The sequence below is a fragment of the Tachypleus tridentatus genome, chromosome 2 (assembly GCF_004210375.1).
Source record: "Tachypleus tridentatus isolate NWPU-2018 chromosome 2, ASM421037v1, whole genome shotgun sequence".
Lineage (NCBI taxonomy): Eukaryota > Metazoa > Arthropoda > Merostomata > Xiphosura > Limulidae > Tachypleus > Tachypleus tridentatus.
Window position 1 is genome coordinate 70,672,825 of NC_134826.1, and position 23,082 is coordinate 70,695,906.

General features: G+C 37.7%; 2 protein-coding genes across 3 annotated transcripts in view; both read right to left on the reverse strand.

Annotated features, from left to right (window-relative positions):
• LOC143244175 (GAS2-like protein pickled eggs) overlaps positions 1–23,082 on the reverse strand; it is a 73,394-nt gene that overhangs the window by 37,173 nt on the left and 13,139 nt on the right. The window contains exons 2-5 of one of the 2 annotated variants that reach the window (XM_076488392.1): positions 8,839–8,946; positions 6,593–6,686; positions 6,232–6,310; positions 3,578–4,929 (exon numbers count right to left, since the gene is read on the reverse strand). In XM_076488392.1, the coding sequence (XP_076344507.1) occupies positions 4,644–4,929; positions 6,232–6,310; positions 6,593–6,686; positions 8,839–8,946 (567 nt within the window). In that variant the 3' untranslated portion in view covers positions 3,578–4,643. Of the gene's footprint in view, positions 1–3,577; positions 4,930–6,231; positions 6,311–6,592; positions 6,687–8,838; positions 8,947–23,082 lie in introns of those variants that run through there. The other variant, XM_076488393.1, reaches the window with a different exon arrangement.
• Positions 3,578–4,638, reverse strand: LOC143244176 (uncharacterized). The gene has a single exon (XM_076488394.1). The coding sequence runs from the start codon at positions 4,636–4,638 to the stop codon at positions 3,622–3,624; it is 1,017 nt and encodes a 338-aa protein (XP_076344509.1). The 3' UTR covers positions 3,578–3,621.

The window sequence follows — 23,082 nt, forward strand, 5'->3', positions numbered from 1 at the left end:
CGATTTTTTCGTTTGGCGGATTTCAGAATGAATGACCTGAAGGAGCAACGACTTGCTGTGAAATTTTGTGTTAAACTTGGAAAATCTGCGACTGAAACTTTTGCTATGCTTAACACGGCTTACTGTGATGTTGCTATGAAGCGTACGGCATGTTTCAAGTGGCATGAACGTTTTAAGGATGGTCGACAGTCCATTGAAGATGATGAGCGTCCTTCCACGTCAACTGACGACCCACACGTCGACAAAATCAACACCCTGGTGCGGGCAAATCGACGTCTGACTGTTAGGGAGCTTGCTGAAGAGTGTGGGATATCAGTTGGATCTTGTTACGAGATTTTGACCGAAAAATTGAAGATGCACCGCGTTGCTGCGAAATTTGTCTCTCAGAACTCGTGAGTTTTTGGCCAAACACTCGATCACTGTTCTTCCCCCCCCCCTACTCACCTGACCTTGCTCCTTGCGATTTTTTCTTGTTCCCCAAACTCAAAAGACCCTTGAAAGGAAGAAGATTTGAGACGATTCCCGAGATTAAGGTAAATGCGACGAAGGAGCTGGAGGACATTACAAAAGAAGCGTACCAGGACTGTTTCAACAAGTGGAAACACCGTTGGGATAAGTGTGTGCGTTGGGGAGGAGAGTACTTTGAAGGAGTCCCATACCTGTAACTTCTAAATAAAAGTACATTTTGTTTTATGACGTCAGTCCGCGTATTTTTTGAACAGCCCTCGTAGGTCAATTTAATAATTCTAAGTCACAAATCAGAATAATGTAACGTATATTTTTTGTTGTTTCAACTTTTAAGATAATTTCAATTACGCATCAAATTGTTATTTATTTATTTCCTTTTTGCGTATTTTTGCTACAAATTATCTTTTTCTCAAGCGCAAAATTTTAAGGCTTAATTATTAAAAGCATAAATCATATTTACACAGTATGACATCACAAGAGAACTTAGGTTCTGATGTCAAATATTAATACAAGGTGTTACGTCGTATTGTTTTCAATCTGATATTACTGCTATTTACGAGTGTTTAAAAGAAATACTCTTATAATTGTTTATATTAAACATATTAGAAACAAGAAGTAAAAACCGATAATCTTACGGGTAGGAAAGTTAATATTAATTAGAAAGAATCAAAATATATTGTTCGCAAGTTTTCATTTGGAAACAACCACAAACGTTTTCGTTGGAATGATTGCTCATAACCGTCATATATTGAATACAAAATAGTTTTTCAGTAAGCTATACATGTAACTTTTTCAGTTTTATTTGTTTAGTAATTAATTACAAACCTACACGATGACCTATCTGTACTTTGCCTACCATTGGCATCAAAACCCGGATTCTAGCGTTTTAAGTCTACAGACACTCCGCTGTACCATGTACATGGCTTCTTTTAAACTGTCCAAAATTAGAATTTCTGGAAAGTATTTTGTTTTATATTTTAATGCGTACCACATTCATAAAAGTAGTAAAAAATATTTTCTGTTATTTGTGTGCTAACCAGTAAATGGCCGCATATTTAGATTTTTTTAAAATTAAATACAATTTCCCAAATTGGAAGATGAAAATTAGCACTAATTTGTTTAAAAAGGTACACTGATGAAGAAAATGTCAAAAGTATAATAAAAAAAAAACAGATTCGACGTCCAAATACGATTTGAAATCCGACAATACAAGGTTTAATAATATTACTCAACATGGTGTCTAACTGGAAAAAATAAAAGTAAAATGGCGCAGTTCATTAATGCTATGCTGCCAACTTCTGGCCAATCATAACAACATGAGTACGATGTTCGATTAGGCTTAGTTTACCTGCGCTTATTTGTTTCAGCCCAAAGCTATGTCCGTTGCGGGATCAAACTCGCAATTCTAGCGCTATAAGCTCCGAAGGTTATCGCTGAAACAGCATAGGATGAGATAATCCGAGAGATGGAAAAGTGTGTGTTTTTTTTCAATATCACTGAAAATGAAGACTGAAGCGCAGCGTTTCTCCAAGAATAACGACTCTGGGTGACCTCTATAATTGTGACTGAGTTTCTTATCGAGATGGCGAGTATCAAACTCAAGTCGTAGCCGAAAGGATAAATATATACACACACAAGTTTAATGTTTGTTGTAATTCAATGTCTCACTAGTTTTGTTTTGTATCGAAATAATGTTAATAATTGTTAACCAAGAATACAATTTTTTTTTTCTCTCCCTCTGTGCGTGCATGCGTGTACGTGTAAACTCACAAAAACCACCAATATTAAAATATACTTTCTTTAGTACGTAACCAATAAGATCACGGGCATTTCAAACAAATCTATACAGAGTTTAAAACCTTGATTTATGAGATCATAAAGTTAATTCTCAGACTTCCTGATTTTAGAGCGACCACATCTAGACTATTAACGATTAAAAATATTTATATTTTGGCGTTACTGAACAGCGGTATGTCTGCGGACTTACAACACTAGAAACCGGGTTTCGATACTCGTAGTGGGCAGAGCACAGATAGCCAACTGTGTAGCTTTATACTCAACTTCAAACGAATAAATTATTTCTGAAATTATTGCAAGAATTTAAAGATGTGAAATTTCACAAAGGCTAGAGTGAAAAAATAATTCATTAGTGTTAGAAAAATATATAATAATTATATTAAATTATTATTTTATCCTCTTCCGGTTTGTACATTTATTAATTTGCTAAACAGTGTAATAACATTGTTCCACAACCGTTCTGGATTACTCTTAATTTTAGAAACTATTCGAATTGTAATTTTCTCTTAAAAATTAACGAGTACTTGATTAAAAATAGAAGTGCCACAAGCACAAAGCTTACATGAAGTTGCCTGAAAATAATTCGTTTCTCTGGTGAATTACTCAGAAGGTATGTTTCTTTGTTTCAGGATTTATACGCATAGCCGTCCCAGTTTTGAACTGAAAGACTAGAGGAAAGGCTGCTAGTGAATAGCACACACCACCAACTATTGGGTGCCTCTTCTATGACCGAACAGTTAGATTTAGCTGCCGCTTTTATATTGCAACCAAGGCCCCAAAATGCGGAAAACGTGTATTTGTAATAACGAGCTGAGAACCATAAATCCTCGGACTCACAGTTCAAACGTGATATCCGCTGGATCACACCTGGCCTTTGAATAAACAGAACTAAGTCGTTTCCGTCATTTTTCTCGTTTTATATAATTTTTTTTAAAAATTCAAGCATCACGAAGTTCTTGTGTCATGTAGACAGAATATGTACTTTGTATGAAGAACTTTAGACTTTAAAGTCAGATTATGACGAAAGTCATTGGATGCTTTGTTGACGTCACTGTACGTAATGTGCAGATGGTACCAAGGTAACTAATGTTAGTTTTATTTTGACCGTTTATTTAATCAAAGAATGCTTTTTTCCTGAGGTTGAGTCGTCGCTTAAATATCTTTAACTATTGCTAGGAAGTAACTCACACGAATGAAGAAAAAAAAAAATCAGCCTACAAACAGTGACTATTTGAGAAACGCCCTCTACTGCGGTATTGTTTCGACTGGAATATTAACGAAACACACTAACTAATCAGAAAACAACAATTGTATTAATACGCTATTCCCTTTATTCCAAGAAGCAGCGTATTGAAGTTACCATACGCGTTTATTATATCTGACCGACATTGGGATCTTGGAAGTGCCTAGGCTGTGAGACCTTGACTTTGGTGGAGAGGGCTGAAGTGAGTTATCCCAACGGCCAGAAGGTCGTTCATCAGAGAGAGCTCTAAGCGATTCAGAAGCATGTATTAACGTTGGAGTTTCATCAGGAAAACTTGTCGTTAGTTTCTCTTCCCTCAATTTCTTTTCCACTTTTGATTTGTAGCTTTCGATGAATTTTTCTATTTCTGCCAAGAAATCTTGGCCCGTATCAAAGTCAACATCCTTTAGAAGTTTCTGTACTTTATTTGGAGACAAAATTGGCTTTTTAACAGAATTCTTCTTCTTCTGTGGAATACACTTAGGATTAGAAAGGATGGTCCTCGTCTTGGGAGCCAACGATCTTACAGGATATTGAGATCCAATAGGTGGTGGTGGTGGTGGTCTAAAGAGGTCAGAGCTTAGGGAAGACCTAGGCGAGCGCTGGCGGAATGCCCAAGTCTTGTAGCCTGTGTCTACTTTTGGAGAAATGTTAGAAGTTCTGAGACTCCTATAAGAATGCCTGTCTAAACTCCCTCTATTCAAAAACGATCCCTCTTCTAAAGAATCATTACTAGGAGAGCGGCTTCTATGGATATTAGGAGGATAGTTGGAGGAGTCAGATGACCTCCTTCCGTTTCTAGCGATATGTACAGGAGCATAATTATTTAATTGGGACGCTCGAGGTTTATACACGTTATCTGAGCTAGGAGACTTTTGATTCACGGTTAAGGCTTTGACAGAGTGGTCCGGAAGATATGGAATCTTGGACTTTCCTTCTGATCTAGGTGTTGTAATTTTAACACCATGTCCATGCACAGGAGTTTTAGAAACTTGAGGAGCACTTACACGCCTATCTGTAGTTTCCTTACAGTCCCCTTCTGGTGACAAGGAATCGAACCCATTTGTTAGATCACTATCGTGCTGTGTTTCTGTGATAACGGGTTCTTTCCCACTATCTCCCATTTTCATTATCTTCATGGGATCGACCTTTTATCTCGCTCTCCTACGCTGGTCTCGTCGATCTGGTTCAAATTTGTATCAGGTGGTTTGAGGCATCTGGTTAACTGATTAGTTTCGTCGCATACATCCAAAGATGGAAGTTCGCTATAGTTCGTGGAAATCTTTGAGAGTTCCTTGGAGAAACCGTCCAAGTCCTTATGAGAAGGATGTGGAGTCAACACTCGACGACGTGTCTGTGGAGAAGAAGGATGATTCCGCGAGTTGGAAACATTGACACCAGAAAGGTTGGACTCAGGAGGTCTGAAAAGAAGTTTATCTATTGTTAAAAGACGACAATATTTTACAATGGGTATATCATCTAACACAAGTGAAGAAGAGGTTAGATAATTGTTACTATGCGTTTAAAAATATTAAACAAAACATTAAGTTTGACAATTGTGGTTTGGTTTGTTTGGAATTTCACGCAAAGCTACACAAGGGGTATCTGCGCTAGCCGTCCCTAATTTAGTAGTGTAAGAACATAGGAAAGGCAGCTTGTCATCACCACCTACTGCCAACTCTTGGGCTACTCTTTTTATCAACGAATAGTGGAATTGAACGTCACATTATAACGCTCATAGGGCTGAAAGGGCGAACATGTTTGATGGAAAGATGGAGATTCGAACCCGCGACCCTCAGATTACGAGTCGAGCGCCATAACCACCTAGTCATGCCAAGTCTGACGAAGAAAAACATATCTCATAGAATACTGTACCGTATTATAGCAGATTAAAGAAATGATTTTACATTATAAAATCACTTGAGCTAAAAAACTAATACTTGTCTATGAGGCCGTGAAGACCTAACTCGGTTTGGAAGCAAGGTCTGGAAGTTGGCGCACATGAAGCAAGAATGACAAATGTAGCAAGGCGATTTTTTTTAAATGAGAAGTTCTAAATGACTTTGTTACGCGTTTGGTTTGACGAATTTCGTGCAAGCTACCAGAAGACACCACTAGAGCAGTTGTTTAATGTTGTCTTCCATTATTACTTCCATTAAAGAAAACTGAAAAAAAAAAAATTGTTTGCTAATATAATACTAAAGACGTGGTTCGAAAAGTTGTGTCCAAATGATAATAAAACAACAAATATATACAATTTTAAGGCTACCCATTGGCATTGTGGTATATCTGTGGACTAACACTGCTAGAAACCGTGTTTCGATACCCGTGGTGGGCAGAGCACAGGTAGCCCATTTTGTAGCTTTGATTGATTATTTGTAAATAAGCACAATCAACCATTACTACTTATATGTAATAATTGTACTCAAATCTATGGTAAACGTACTATGTAACATAGGTATAAAAAATATTGAAACAATATTAGGAGTAACTTTACAATTTGTACATAATTAGACTCGTTTGCTCGGTGTGTCAGAGGTAGAGTTAAACCAGTACAAGAAATGTGTATGTAGAAACAATACAAACAATATGCTTGCGAGTTGTTATGTATTGGTCGCGCGCGATTAATCAATTATTTAAGACAAAAATAATTCACTAAGAAATTATTCTCGTTCTAATTGGTACACTAGCGATTCAGAAAAGGTCTTTTTACTTATACTTACCGGTTGTAAGTGACCTGCATGTTGGGGGATCCTTTTGCAAGTGACATGGTCAGTTTTGCTGATGTTGAAAGTCGGTGACCTGCGAAATATCAAAACTTGATATCACAATAGATTAACACAAAACAAATGATGACATCTTGATGAATCTCTATATAAAATTATGATAAACAAAAAATTATTTTATGTCGAACTTAAATGAAAAACCAGTACATTATACCATTAAAATGTAGAATTTAATGTCGTTTTATCGACATCATTGTAAGAACCTTACGTCTGATATCATATTACAATAAATGTGTTTTTAATGCCATTTTATGTATTTTTACAAAAAAAAATCAACATTCTTCTTACTTAGGCTTACCTGATTTACACCGGCAGGGGTCGTGCTTATCGAGATAGTGTTCTAAGGTATCCCATCCACCACCAACACGGACCATGACATGATTACGAAGTATCTATCATCAACATAAAATGTTATAAACAAATAAAAAGACATCAGTCCATGACACGATTGGTCACAAAATATAATTTAATAACATGACTAAGTCTTTTTCAGAGAAATATAAAAGACCCCACTTGTAACCTTATCACCTTGCGACAACTAATTAGAAATCTGGCCTCACGCAGTCACTTAAGCATAAACTTTAAAGCTGCAAGACGTGCTATTTGTACCATGCCCAACATTGGTTACAAACCTACAATTTTAGAGTTTTAACTTAAACAAGAAAAACCTCTGTCTGTCTTTATTGTGTAACTCAACATGTCAAAGGACCAATAAAAATGATTCATCCTTGGCCAGTTACTGTGTACTGAAGTTAACATCATTAACATATGTCTATATAGCGGTCTGTTGTTCATTTTTGAGATCTCAATAATAACAAACAGTCACTTTCTTATATCCTGAAACCAAGAACACATCCTTATATAAGGTGTGGATTATGGTTACTAACCCTACGGAGAAATAATTAGACATCTGCTAGTATTCTGAGAAGAATGAGGAAGAATCTATCTTCGACTGTACCTCTGAGGAGAGATCTTCGTGGTTCGAGAGTCAATTTCATATATTCAGAAAAGTTTGTTCTTCAATAACTCCACCAATCCATTCAGCACAGCGCAGGAAGACATTAGAATTCACTATGTTAAAATCAGGATCCAATTTACAAGTGTATGGAGGTACAACAATGCACCGTCTAGTCCATGGAAGGTGGAGATATATACGTCCACCACTGCTTACTCCTGCCTCAATCACACCTTCCACTAATGTTATAAACGAGAAGGAGATTGGACCTGGAACCAGATGCTGTCCAAATAAGTATACCTTGTTATATGGACTACAGGGGGAAGGAAAATTGTTGCTCCATATGTCGTTGGTCCGCTGGAGAGTCCGTGACAACGCGTGTCGCTATTCAATTGAAGTGTCTGTAGCACCACATGTCTTATATCGTCTAGTAGGTCGGGGTCACTAGACCAGTTTTCTACTTTACAGTGAACAGAATGTGTTCTATTAGGTGTTCCGCACGCACACGGATGAGCCTCGTGAGATCTGCTCCTCCATCCAGTGGCATGGTGCTCAATTGCATCAGTGAGCAAAAGATTCAGTCTCGGAGCGGGTGCCCACGGCTACATTTTCTGCGAGCAAGAATGAACAAATAGCAATCGCCTGCTTCTGTTGTGGATATTGGTCTGACCCTGTCCTGATTAGTGTAACATACAGTCAGAAGTAATTCCACAATCTGCCGACACACTGAAACACGACTGTCTTCTTGAGGCCTAGCCTTGGTTATAAACAACTTGGAGTACCTTAAACTGAGATATATGTTAACACAAATAATGAGTGAAACTTGTATCTATAAACCATGGGATAAATGAGCAATCATTTGAATTTTATATCGTATCGTCCAAGGTTAGAATAATAGGGACCCAGGAGGTAGTGACTGAATTTTTTTTTTCATAACAATAGTCTTGCCTTGCTTTAGCTAACATATTATTCATGAGACACACAAAATATAACTTTGGAACACTTGTTTTAAATGATGACCGAAAGACAAATTGTTATATATTAAACTTCTTTTTCTTATCAGTATTTATGTTTGGCTACTTAGTTTATGAACTTTTGGAAGTGTTTATTGCTATGCTAAGCCTTTTTAAATGAATTCATGAATTAAACAGTTATAACTTATTTAAAAAAAAAGAATAAAGAAAAATTAGGGAAAGGCGAGAATGACTTGAATTAAACGGTCAAACCAGAGACTCTCTTGAGGTTTAATTTTAGCTTGCTGACCAGAAGAAGAGTGTCAAGATAGAAGTATCGACTTAAATATATTTCTTTAGCTCTGACAAGCAACTGACGGAATTAATTGCGGCTTTAACAACGCGTTCACAGCTGAAAATGCGTAGCTTGTTCAACAGCATCACGTCTAGAATCTCGGACCTTCTGACACAAGCTGGTGAAGCTAACTGCTAGGTCAAGACCGATAAAGAGGGATGGGAAAGGCTAAGGTATAGTAAGTTAATGGATATATATATATATATATATATTCGAAAACAAAAACATTTAATCAAAAACATTAAGTATAAACATCTTAAGAAAAGTCTTAAAGAACTTACCCTCACAAAGATTAATATCTTGGAATCGCCTATCCTGTATTTACCCTCAGACACCCTAATCATGGGAAACTGAGAAGGACACGTACATCTGCTGAGCAGATCCACCACCTGGGAAACAACAGAACAAAAATTAGAACTTTGACTCATAGCTTTAGGTCTTAAAGTTATACAATGAACTATCTGTGCTCTGCCCACCACAGGTATCGAAACCCAGTTTCTAGCGTTGTAAGTCTGCAGACAAAGATGTACCCGTTAGGGGATAGTGTCAATATTAACATTTCACAACTGTACTTCCAAAAGGATGCTATAGCTTTAATCCAGACTTTTTGTAGGCATTGTAAAACATTTTTTTTTTTATATAGAGGAAAAAAATTACCTTCGTTATTTTTTTTAATACGACCATGAGGCACGTGAACAATATTGTATGTTACTTACGTTTCTCTATAATTAAGTGCAAAGCTATACAATGGACTATCTGTGCTTTGCCCACCACCAATATCGAAACCCAGTTTCTAGCGTTGTAAATCCGAATAAATGCTTCTTTGACACTGGGGGATGGGGCGGCTACAATATAATTAAGGAATAACTTAAGTACAATAATTAGATATATAGCTTCAATTATATATGGAACAAAATGATTTTATTGCAGTGATTTACCCTTTCAACAAAATTATTTCCCTTTTAAATCATATCTGTTAATGGCTAACTCAGTCACTCATAAAATAGAATCTTCCTACAAGAGAAACCTTCTTCTAGTAGCTGTTGATGTCTTGGTAAATCAAAACAGATATACCTTCAGGACATAAATCAGACTTGTGTAGCTTGGTTTCTGATCCCTCCGCCCCAAGACTGCAGACTTTAATTTTAGAGATGGCAGCTTTCAAAGCAAAGACGTCACATCAGGACGAGAGATGTTAGTTACTGTGATTTCTTTGAAATAAACTAAGACTTCAATGATCAGTTTTAGCAATCTAAATGTTTTAATAAGAAATCTGTTCCAACATTAAATTTTTTTAATTAAACTGCATGATAATCCTATAATAATCCAAGCTGCGTGTTTTCGATCTTCTTTGTTCGCTACCACAGTTCTAATTCATCCTCTGACATAGACAAAGAATAGGGTTAACGTTAACCAAACTTTCTCGATGTTTCAGTTATAACAGGTTTCACACGACAGTAACGGGATGAAAATGTTAACCAATTTCTCTTTCAGGTCCCTTGTTCTACTTCTTCAAAAGATGTCTTATATCTTATTAAAAGGAACCATAACAGGTTCGAAAGTCTTTTAATAGATATCGTCCATGTATAGAGTAGAGGGCAGTGGCGGATTTAAGATTATGGGGGACGGGGGCTAATAATATTTGCGAGCTTTACATCCCATGTAATTTTACATGGAATAAAATTATTATTAGGTCCACATAAAGACCATGGTCCATGGGATTGAGCTCCCTCTAGCCCCTATCTAACTATGCCACTAGCAGAAGGAGCTTTAACGATAAAATCGATAATGAATGATTAGGGCGCTTCGAAATCTGAAGGTCGCGGGTTCGAATCCTCGTCACACCAAACATGCTCGCCCTTTCAGCCATGGGGGCGTTATAATGTTATGGTCAATCCCCCTATTCGTTGTATAAAAGAGTAACTTAATAATTGGAAGTGGGTGATGATCACTAGCTGCCTTCCCTCTAGTCTTACACTGTTAAATTAGGTATGGCTAGCGTAGATAGTCCTCGTGTAGCTATCCACGAGTTTTCATATTACTGAATTTGATTAACCTATCTTATACTACCTTGTGTTTTCAAAATACAGGCAAGAAAGCTAGGTATGAAATGACGTTATTAGGGGAAGGGGATATCCCTAGTTGTTATCAAGGGGCCCCAAAATTCTAGTAAAATCACAAGAAACATTACATCAACTGTATCATATATTTCAAAATTTTCATCATTTATATTGGTTATAAATTGAAGGGGTAGTCTAACCCGAAACGCGGTTCTCCAAAGATTTTGTGTGTGCGCGCGCGCGTTATTTCATGGGCGACATCCAAGCGTCCTATAAACACATGCATGGTTCTTCCCTCCCAACAATGAGGTCCTATAGCCTTCCCTGGGAATATACATCTCGAATAGATTGTGTATTAGTTTAAATTTATTCCAGTTTTTTATTATTATTATTATTAACTCAAACTGGGTTGTCTTATTATCATGATTTGCTATTTGTGTATTCTGTCTTATAACAACTCTAACCCTGTTTGTTTGTCATTAACTTCTTTGTACTACCCAGTTTGTATTTTCAAGATGGCTGGTATGGGTATAATAGCTTTAATTAAAATAAAGTACAGAACAACGTTTAGGTCTTCTTAGGTCATCTTCAGGTTAGAAAGAGTTTGCAACTGACCATTACTGGACACATGCCTTAGGTACGAGTTGTTTTTTTCGAATTTTCCGCAAAGTTACACGCAGGCTATCTATGCTAGTAATCCCTAACTTAGCAGTGTAAGACTAGAGGGAAGGCAGCTAGTCATCACCACCCACCGACAACTCTTGAGCCTTTTGTTTTTTTAAACCAACGAATAGTGCAATTGACCATAACATTATAACGTTCTCACGACTGAAAGGGCGAGAATGCTTGGCGTGACGGGGGTTCGAACCCGCGACACTCAGATTCCAAGTCAAGCGCCCTAGCCACCTGGTCTTGCTGCACCTTTAGGAACGAGACTGGAGTACCACCCATTTTGCTCTATCGTGTATTAAAACACACACACAGGGGGGCCTGGCATGGCCTAGCGCGTTAAGGCGTGCACTTCGTAATCTGAGGGTTGCGGGTTCGCGCCCGAGTCGCGCCAAACATGCTCGCCCTCTCAGCCGTGGGGGCGTTATAATGTTGCGGTCAATCCCACTTTTCGTTGGCGGTGGACGGTGATGACTAGTTGCTTTCCCTCTAGTCTTACACTGCTAAATTAGGGACGGCTAGCACAGATAGCCCTCGAGTAGCTTTGTGCGAAATTCCAAAACAAACAAACAAACACACAGGGGGTATGTAATATAACGTATTTTATACGTTGTTCTCTGCTTATCAATAATAGTGTTAATACCCATACCACCCATTCAGAGATAAATTTTGTATAAATGATGTATTTTGTATACATCAGTTTTAAAGCATACAAGTGCAAGCTTCTAAAGCGAGGACTATATACAAACATGTACACACAAAGCACACCAAATACTAACAGTCCAACCCCATTTCCAACTAATGAATTATCTCTTCTCAGTATTCTAGAGTTCAAACAACGTATCAACACGTCTATACCAGACAATAACTCGAAGTGGAATAAGTCGTAAGGTTCTATTCATCGTCACGTTTCAAACATCTAAAATAGCCATAACTTTCGAATGACATGTCAAAAAATGTGTTGCATCCGAATTCACGCGACCTAGTTCTAATTTCGTTGGCCCCGGGTGCAACTAACGTTACTGAATTATCTGGAGTAAACACAAATTACAAGGCGTAAACAAAAATGGATTCAGACTTTGAATGTTTAGGCCTTAAAAACAATCTCTCCATTTTGTAGGATTACAGTCGTCGTAAAATCTTACGAGATGTGAATTTTTGCGTCCACTTTTTTTCTTATCATTTCGTATTTTTGCATCATTTTTATCAAACACTTGCATCAACAAATTTATACTTTCGTAGATATGTTTCATGGTTGGTGAAGTGTTTACTCCACCTAAAGTATACCGGTTACCGGTAAAGTATTTTAAAGCTTATTTTGGACATATGCTTCAACAATATTAACAGACGGTCAGCTATTACCATTTTTAGTCTTAAAGCAATCGATGGTGCTGCAGTCGATTCTTGTTAATTTATATCTTGTGTGTGTTCATCGTAGGCCAAATATTACACGTAGATAACAGAGAATTTAATAGGCATACAAAGAAACTATACACACTAAAACAAACATGTATCTGAAGGGAGATAAGCAAATAAAGTTTCTATTTCAGGTCGACAGTAACCTGCCGCTAGAGTTTCTTTTGTTTTTTTTAATATGCAGTAGTTTATTTTTTCGGTGTGTCTATTGTATCGGGAGCATGGACAGCGAAACATTTATGTTAGAAATATAATACCAGCATTCAAGTAGGGCTAGTAAGACGTCCTTGATATAATTATTGTCCAACTAGTTCGAAAGGATAAATTTCATATTAATTAAAAAAAGAAATTAATGAGACGGAAGGATGTGTTAGAATGTCGAAACCACGAGAACCAGAGCTGAAAAAGATACTGTTTATTAGTGGTATAATGTATTGTTCATTAGCGCCTTGATGTTACCCTTCACTGTAGGTAGGTAGGTAGGTATTCAATATTTATTGGCACAAAGCTACAAGGCTATCTGTGCCAGACAAGATGTGGTACAGTATAGGTATAAGGCAATTAAGGTAAAAAGTAAAATATGTAAACTTAGGAACTGCCAGGAAGACTGAAGCAACAAGATTAAAATTGCAAACAGTCACCTGAAGTTGGCCTTTCCAGTCCTGGGTTCAAGTCAAAATAAAAATTGAAATGTGTAAAAGAAATCATGCAGAAACACTATATAGTCTGATAAAAAACCTTAAATTAAGTGTAAAAGACCAATGGCTCTTAAAAATGTAAAAACATGAGTGAGATGGGCAGTATCACCTATAACATGGGCCAAAGTCAAGGGTAAACCTGCCTTACAAATATCTTTAAAATGGTGTTGTCATTCCAGGTTGTAACAACAGCATAATAATAAAATGAGGACGATTGTGATCCGAGTACCACAGACCACACAATGGTGCAACAGTTCCAGATAAAAGGAAACGGTGGGTTAAAAAACTGTGACCAATGCGTAGCCTTGCCAAAACAACCTCTCTTCGATCCTTACAGAAGCAAGAGGGCCAAAGACCTAGAGAAGGTTTAATTTGAAAAAGCTTGTTATTGTGTTGCTCATTCCAGGTTGCCTGCCATCTGGTGTACAGTCTGGATTTGATAACTGAACCATAGTCCATGTATGAAATGGGTACTGGGATGATAGATCCAGAACAGACAGACTGTGCTGCTCTGTCGGCCAGCTCATTCCCACAAATACCAACACGACCTGGTATCCAAAAGAACTGGACAGAGACAGATGAAAGATGGGTCAGTTTATTTTCAATATTGATGAGAAGAGGGTGGTGACTATCATAGAATGATTCCAGGACCAATAGACAGCTGAGTGAGTCCGTATATGTTGTACAATTTGTATATTGCATTATTTCAATATGATTTAGGGCAAGAGAGATGGCATATAATTCGGCAGTGAGAACAGAACTGTAGGGGGAGTCTACATTATTTCAGCAAAGAAAGAGCAATATTTCCAATCGGGTGTATCTGCTTTCCTCAGATGACTCAAAGATAGGTTACAATTGGGGACAATAATTTGCCATGATGGAATCGGCTGATTTGAAGAAACTGCAATGTTATTCAAGGATAAATCCAATTCTTCTAATTGTGTCTGGATACAGAGACTAAAAGGAACAATGGCAGATTTTCTGCTATGGAAAAGTTCGGTCCATTGTGGTTGGAAACAACTCCAGGTAGGATGTTGTGGTAAGGATCGAAGTTTGGAAACATACATTAGAGGCAGTTGCAAACCGCAAATATATAGAGGGGGTTCATGAGATTCCACATACAGACTTTGCAGGGAGAAGTACGAAAAGCTCCAATGCAAAGCCGAAGTCCCTGGTGATGGACAGGATCCAACATTTTCAGTGCTGAAGGTTTGAAAGAACCATAAATCACAGACCCATAGTCAAGTTTGGATCGGACGAGAGCACGATAAATTTTGAGTATGGAGTATTGATCTGCTTCCCAAGAAGAAGAGAGGACACGGAGAATGTTTAATGCTTTAAAACATTTGATACGAAGTTGCTTGATATGCGATATAAAATTAATTTACAAATCAAATATAAGACCTAAAAAGTTTGTCTCACGGACGACAGAAAGTACATCATCAAGACGGAGTTCTGGATCTCTATGGGTTCCCCGTTTGCGGCAGAAATGTATACAAAGGGTTTTAGAGAGCGAGAGTTTAAAAATCATTTGCCGTGGCCAACTTCAGTATCCGATTGATTGTAGTTTGTAGCTGCCGTTCAATAAACCTCTTGTTTGATGACTGATATGAAATGTGAAAGTCATTAACAAAAAGACTGTTTGCAACTGTAGGGGATAGCTGTTCACTAATGGCATTAATCTTCAGAATGAAAAGTGTGACACTCAGAACACAGGGGGAATAACTTCTAAGAGCTAGATACACGAGAGAAGTCGACCCCAAGAGTATTAGCAATGCTCTAGGCATCTGCAACTTCGTGGCCATCAGATATTAAGATAGAGAGAGGGACAGAAGTATATCTTCCACTCACCCTCCGGCTCTTATCTCATACAACTTTTGTGCTGGTGGTTGAAGAAATGCTGGAGGCATATTCAATCCAAGATTCCTTTTGGCTTTGACGTCTAACTTGCTGAGTGTTTGCATGGGCTTGCTGAAATGCAATGCGGTTTGAGACCGTTGGGTATCTTCGAAATTTATCCCAAGCACGCTTCCGAGTTTTCTGTGTTATAGAACAGGCAGAATTCTACCAAGGGCGGGGATTCTGTAGGTTACATGTCGAGGTTTTATGGATGCATCGAGTAGCAGCTTGTATAATACTGTTGGTTACTGCTGCTACACAATCATCTATGGATGATTTACATAAGATGGCAGGTTCAAGTTCCGAGAGAATAGTGAAAGAAGGCCACTTGGCCTGGACCAACTTCCAACTAGGTACATGGGTGGGATGGTATTAATTACGGTTAATCTCTCGTAATATGATGGGAAAATGATCACTACCTCGTGGATTGATGTCAACCTCCCAGGAAAAGTGAGTGAGTAGCGAAGGGGAACAGACAGAAAGATCTATATCTGTAAATGACTGACTGGGTGCATGAAAATATGTGAAAGAGCCAGTATTGAATAGAGCCAGGTTGTAGTTCAGGAGAATATGCTCTATGGCGCGCTCTCTCATCAGTACGGGAGCCAACCCAGAGAGGATTTTGCCCATTGAAATCTCCCAAGATTAAAAAGAGAGTAGGCAGTTCCTCAATGAGGGTATCGATGTCTAATTGATTATAATGTATTTTAGGTGTAAGGTATAGAGAGCAAGTAGTGATGGTACAACTCAAGGAGACACGGATGGATACAGCCTCCAAGGGTGTGTTCAGTGACAGGGACCGGGTGGGCACATGCTGATCAACCAGCAATGCAACTCCCCCATGTTCCCGTCCTACACATAGCCTGTGATTCCGGTATAATGAATAGTAGCAGATAGTAACTGTATTTGTAGGCTGTAGAGATGTTTCCTGCAAAGAAAGACATATGGGATGATAAAAGTCAATCAGATCTTAGATGTCAGTTACATTTGACTGGAAACCTCAACAGTTCCACTGGATTAGTGTGGCCATGTGTAATTATTTCAGAGAAGACGGTAGAGAGTCCTGCTTACGACCGCATTTGTTTTTCTTTACTGGATGTGGGTCTATCACCCTATATGGATCCTGCTCTAGCTCAAATGGTCGGGTCTGAATTTACTGGTACACGTACTAATGATTGAGGGCGCGGACAAGTTTTTTGTTTAATTTTTGGGATATCAAGAGAGAGACCCCATGGAAACATCTTGACTTGAAGAAGGTGAAGTTCAGCAATGACTGGAAGGTGTGGTCAGGACAGAGATGGAAGGAGACACTGATTCGTGAACTGTTATTTTGGGAAGTGTTTCATTAAGATTTGCTGGTGAAGATTGTGTAGGGGATCAGGTAAGGTCTGTTTGGAATCCTACTGTAGTAGTAGAACGGGTTATAGCAGCACAAGTTCTGGTCAAAATAGGTAATAATTTTCGAGCCTCTGTGTAAATGAGATTGTTAACGGTCTTGAGACGTTGTACTTTTTCTTCTACCTATTTAGGGCAATAGATAAAATAAGAAGGATGAGTGCCATTACAGTTTATACATTATGGTCTTTACCACTACAACGGGCACAGATCAAGGAACCACGGCAAGGTTGTTTTGAATGACCAAATCGTTGACAATGGAAACATCCTACAGGATTTGGAATATAAGGTCGTACCTTACAATTCAGATATCCTGCTTTTATTGTGGGGGAGGACGTGGTACAGTAAATGTTAGTATTAGAACATTTGTTGGTTCCAGAATTCCATCTTTTCGAGTGAAGATTCGGCATACTGCTGTGACACCTTGACTGGTGAGACCTGTGAGGATCTCCGATTTGGGGAAATTCCCTAAATCTCTTTCAACTACGACTCCTCTGGAAGTATTCAAAGTGGAATGAGAAGTAACTTCAATGGGTATGTCCCCAAAAGTCTTTGATGTCAGGAAGAGTTTGGAATGCTGTGATAAAGATGTTTCCACTAAGATGTCTCCCGAACGTAGCTTTTTTACCGATTTAGGGGAGCCAGCAATCCCCTTCTAAATAAAAAATGGGGACATCTGTCCTAGAGGTTTGTCACTTAAGGAATGCAAAATTAGGAATCGCAGGACAGATTCAAGTGGCGAGTTAGGCTGTACAGATTCATAAATTAAACTGGTACTCAGTTGACCCTGGCCCAAATGGACTAGCCGATTGATCCTGGGGGGCCACCCCAAGACCGCCCGTTTACAGGAATTCAAGACCAAAGTGGTGTGTTGGAGTTGGACCCCTCAACCACCAGGATTCTCCTCCCCTTCACGGGTTACCACGCACGGTAAACACGCAGGTGGATGTTTAGATCACAGAGAAGGTAAACTGTAAGAACAGAACCTTCTCTGGGAGATCCCCTCACTACGTTCAGGAATCTACATCGAGGGGCCCTTCACAGTACTGAGTGTTCTGAAGAATTAGTGTCCAGTCAATACTCGAGTTGGTGTCCATAGACATCACGTACCGGAGAACAGATATTCTTGAACAAGTTCTTGGTTGTTTAATCACAGCAGTAGTTTTAACAGCTGTGTACGTGGATGTTCACAAACAGCCAAGTATGCAGTCTGCATCAACTCGAACTGGATATTAACAAACCGTCACGTAGTTAGGTTACAGACAGACAAACAGTCATATAGCTAGATAACAGATAATGATAAACTGTTACGTAACTATGTTATACAGACAATGATGAACTGTCAAATAAATTTAGAAATAACAAGTAATAAACAAACATCGAGACCAGCAAATAGACATGTTAATGACCAGCATCCTTTGTGTCATAGATATATCAGGGGGTCAGTAGCAACTCCACAACTAACCTCTGACATTTTTATTAACTTCTTGGGGACATGGTAGTCCTAGTCTAAGATAGTCTACGTAAGTGTTAGGTTAGTTCTCTAGTCCTTAATTAATCAAACTCTTTATCATATTGTTACAGATTACCCAAAGGAGGAATTGAAGCTAATTTCCTTTACGACTGCACAGAGATTGGTACACGTGAATGAATACTAGTTATTTATTGTGACATATTATAAAACTAATCAAATTAGCTCCAATTCTAGAGATGTTTTTTCCTCTTTGACTTGATCACTTATTGATGAGTTAACAAAAGTACAATCGGATTCGAGTTCATGTTTTCAGTTCCCAACTAAGTTCCTTAATAGTTGATAAAACAAGTTAGAGTAACTTCATAGGATATCTGATATCTTTAATATCCATCTTTCCTGTATCCGAAGTATGAATCTGCCTCAAGGTATTCGACATGATACCTATATTTTTATGTTCGGGCCCCAGCATGGCCTATGATCAGGGCTTTCGACTCGCATTCTGAAGGTCGCAGGTTCGAAACTCTTTCACCCAGTATGCCTACCCTTTCATATGATTTGCGCAAAATTTAAAAACAAACAAACAAACATCCGTTTAAGATTAATTTTTATTAATACTGTTTGGTTGAATTGCGTTCAAAGACACTCGATAACAAATTTCATTAGTTGTCCCTAAATTAGAAGTGATAAACTAAAGGGGAGGCAGCTAGTTAACATCACTAACCGCTAACTCATGAACTGCTACAATAAAAAAAATTTACATTCCCTTCTACTGAAATCTAAATAGCTTCGTGAATATACTTAAACCTGGAATGGAGCAGTTTTATCTTTCGTTAGCTAGATCGGAAAGCGAAAGTAACCGACAGTTTCAAACTTTCTTTGTTAGCCTGAAGATGACCTAAGTAGATCGAAACGTTGTTTGTACTTTATTTTAATTGAAGTTTTAATACCCAAGCCAGCCGTATTTAAAATCCACTTTTAACCTTGGCAGATATTCAAAATGCTGAGAAGCTATTTATATTTCTTTGGTCAGAACCCTAAAGTAGTCCCTTCAAAAAAATACCCAACCTTGATACTTGTTTTGTGTTTCTAAATACAAGTTTTATAAACTTGTATCGGCTGCCTTCATTATACACTTATTTACTTCAAATGGATTCCTCGTAATCTTGAGTCTTATACTATGTTTACTTGGTCAGAAATCAAAAGTCACTTCTTAAATACAGTAAATATAGTGTATAATAATTTCATGTTTCTTCTTGGTGCACAAAATACCAGCAGAGACGTTGAGAATATTACGTGTAATATCACAAGTAGGAAACGTGTCAAGACTGTCGTTTAAGGAGAAAGGATCCAATAAGAGTCCTCTGTTAGATACAATATAGCTCCAGAACAATAATAAAACAAACATATTCTACCCTTGACCAGAAGGAAAATATGCCACTTTCACACTAGGTGGCGACAGTCCTAATTTCGTATGTAACTCTTGGATGACGCAACGAATCGCGCGAGAGTAGCGATATAACGATACGCGCAGTCTTTTTGGAATTTCATGTGTTGATTATGGGCGCGTGTGATTAATTCGTATTTACAGTATTATGTAACAGGATTTGAGGTCATCCCAGGGCAGGAGATAGTGAGCAGGACGTCTAGGCCCCTAGCGTCTGGAATTGAAACTACTTGTCACAATTAGAGCTGTGTACTTAATGCTTCGGATCGAATGTTTACGTTCGAACTGAATACAGGATCTGACTATATGCAACTACAGCAGTTGTTTGCGATAGAATGTTTACGTTTTACCCAGTATGCTGAAAATGATTTTATGTAGCTATGACGACTGCTAAGATCTCGCTCTGTGCCCATGGCAACTGTACGAAAAGCGTGATAATATTCTAATATATAATAAAGAGGAAAATAATACTAACTCGGAGATACACAAAAACTAAAATAGGCGATTACATATTGTGCGACTCAAACAGTGACACCCGAAAAACTAAACTAAACGATTTTATTAACGTCGCTTAGGCCACTCACAAGAAGAAAGAAATAAGTTTCCCGGAATCTTCGACCCCATTTTATCAGAATATATATATTTATTACTTACTTTTCCCACTTATAAGACCTGTACTCAAGTCTTTCCAGGCACTTTATGACACGAATTGAAAACAAATAGTGGACCGACCTTGTCAAAGATTAAAAAAACAAAACGGCAAATTGTTGGTTTTAAAGCATAGCCACATTATACTATCTACTGTGTGTACCGCAGGGAATCGAACTCCGAATTTTAGCGTTACAAGTCCTTAAGCTTACAACGGAAAGGAAAGAATCAGTCGATAGGATTTTTACAAGTTTGTATAAATACAATAAGAAGAGAAAATATAAAAAACATACGCACGTTTCTCAACACCATAAAAAACAAAAATCGTTTAGTAACAAGAAAAAAAAATCCGTCGATTTCATTGCTTTTAGTCCAAAGTTCCCCAGTGGGCTACGTGCGCTACTACCCACCTTTCACCGTCAGTTTAAGTGTTGTAATTCAGTAAACTTACCGTTGACCCACCAGAAGAGAAGGGGCCATAAAACCCCCAGTAAGTACCCCACCAGAGAGACAAACCGTGAAACCTGTCCAAAGTTATTTGATTTGTTATCCTGTAAAGATAACTTAATAAGTACTAAGCCTTAGAAAATGTTCCAACTCGCCGTAAATTGTCAGAGAGATTGTTTTGTTACCAAGATTCTATGAAATGCGTCATAAAGAGAGAAACGTAGACAAAACCGTTGCAATCTTTTACTAAATTCGTTTATTGATAATGCATTTTCATTGCCTACAATAGCATAAGGAATAAAGCAAGGTTGAATGAAGACCATATATGGCTAAAAGACACGTACGTACAGAGGTAAGACGAGAGATAAACATTAATATATGTCAACAGACAAACAGTTATATAGATACACAGATAGACATACAATTAGATATGTAATTAGTGTCTATTTATAATATTTCTGTGTGTAGAACATAATTTTACAGAGACAGAGCAAACTAACTGAGTGAGAGACGGTCTTCTTGGAAGACTTCGTGGAATCAGACGTCTGGCGGACTAGTGTTAATATAAGATGGCTGGTAGTGTAGGTCTGTTAAATTAATTAAATCTATTAAAACTGGAAAAATAATAAAATTATAGTTCATGGTGGTGTAGGTTCTTTGAATCTGATTCAACAATCTTCAAGGAATTAGGATAAATCCCTTCTGTCTCGCAGCTGGAGGTCTTGAATTAAACTTGTGCAAGACTTCCACGCTTCTCTAGGCACGTGCACGTGAAAGGGTGACACATCTTACATTATTGACTAGATCATGGTGATTCAAGGTAATTATCTAACTTCTCTAAAAAGCAGTGCGATGAGAAACCTTAGCGTTACTGCATGATTTTTGAAAACAAAAATAACACCTGTCTTAAGTGTTGATACGAGCCTATAAAACTCAGTTGTACTACTACTGATATAGTGACACTACTACGTTTGTTGTAGTTTCCATCTTCAAACTAAACAAGCACGCGCAGCGTCAGTACAAACTATTTAAAAGTAACTACACTTTGTAATAATTTTCAATAAAACTAAGTAATGCAGATGAAAACAGGGCAGGAGCTAAATAACAGGGGGTTGCAGGGACAACCCCTTGAAATGGCGTTGCCTTCCTCAAAGCTAAAGCCGTCACATAATCTAATTTTATATTTCACCTCCCCCCCCCCTTATATTAAATTAGGGTTTCACTACCTCCAACGAGTTAAGAAATATTAGAGTTAGGACTTGTTAACTCATGCCATGATTTTTCCGAGAGAACTGAGGTGCCGTCAATGTGTAAATTTGTCTTGTTAACAGAGTTACTTCGGTTAGACTACTTGTTGTCACGATAAATTAAAGTAGTTTGTCAAAAAGCGAAATAAAAACGTGACGTTTTTTGAACTCATTTAAGAAGCAAGACAATGAATGTTTTAAAAGAAAGTATTAACCGAAACAGGAATTATCAGCTTAATCTGAATATAGATATCGTTTTAAGGCTTAGTACTGAAGAGAGAAAAACTGACAGTCGCGACGGATGTTTTTTTTTGTTTTTTTAATAACCCATGTCTGAGTCGGTCTTGTTTTTAAATTTCTTAAACCTTTAAGTACAGTATAACAGAAAATATAAAACAACGTAATTTCAGTAAGCTAGAAGGATCTTTTTCGTATATGTTCGAAAGCAGCGTGCATATGTTATTCTATCACGTGACATTTACTTTAAAGGCGTTTATCTCAGTCGCAGACGATTCCCAGGTGGACACCTGGTGAGATTATCTAAAAACAAACGGCATTTTTCAACCATTTCAGTTTTTAAATGGCGTAAAGAATTTCTTGCAATGACGTGATCACTTCTTACAAGTTCATGTGTGACAAAAAATGGTTCAGATGTAAATCGTACTAAGAAAACAAAATATTAACTAAACCCCTGGAGCAGAAATCGATTACACGATTTTAGAAACTTCAAGATTTCCATCTGTTTAACTTCAAATTTACTGGAAACAGCCTTTACATATTCCTTTTCTTTGCAATGACAAGTAATACTACGCAATATTATTGCTGTTCAGATATTTGGGGGCAATCCTCAGCTTTTGAAAAGATAGTTAGACATTATATTGCATCACTATGAAAGAAATAAAAGTAGAGATGTAACTTTGGACCCAAAAGTGGAGGTGGAGTGAAAGTTGATTGTTACAAATTTTGCACAACCAACAGTAGGGGAGCATCCCAATTCAGGAAAAGTGAGAGGAACACATCCCCTGTCACAATTATGTTTATGATTGAAAGCAAACGCGATTGATGTTTCCAAAAAAGTGGAAAAAGAACATAGGATGGTTTATATAAAAACCAATAAAGACAAGGCAT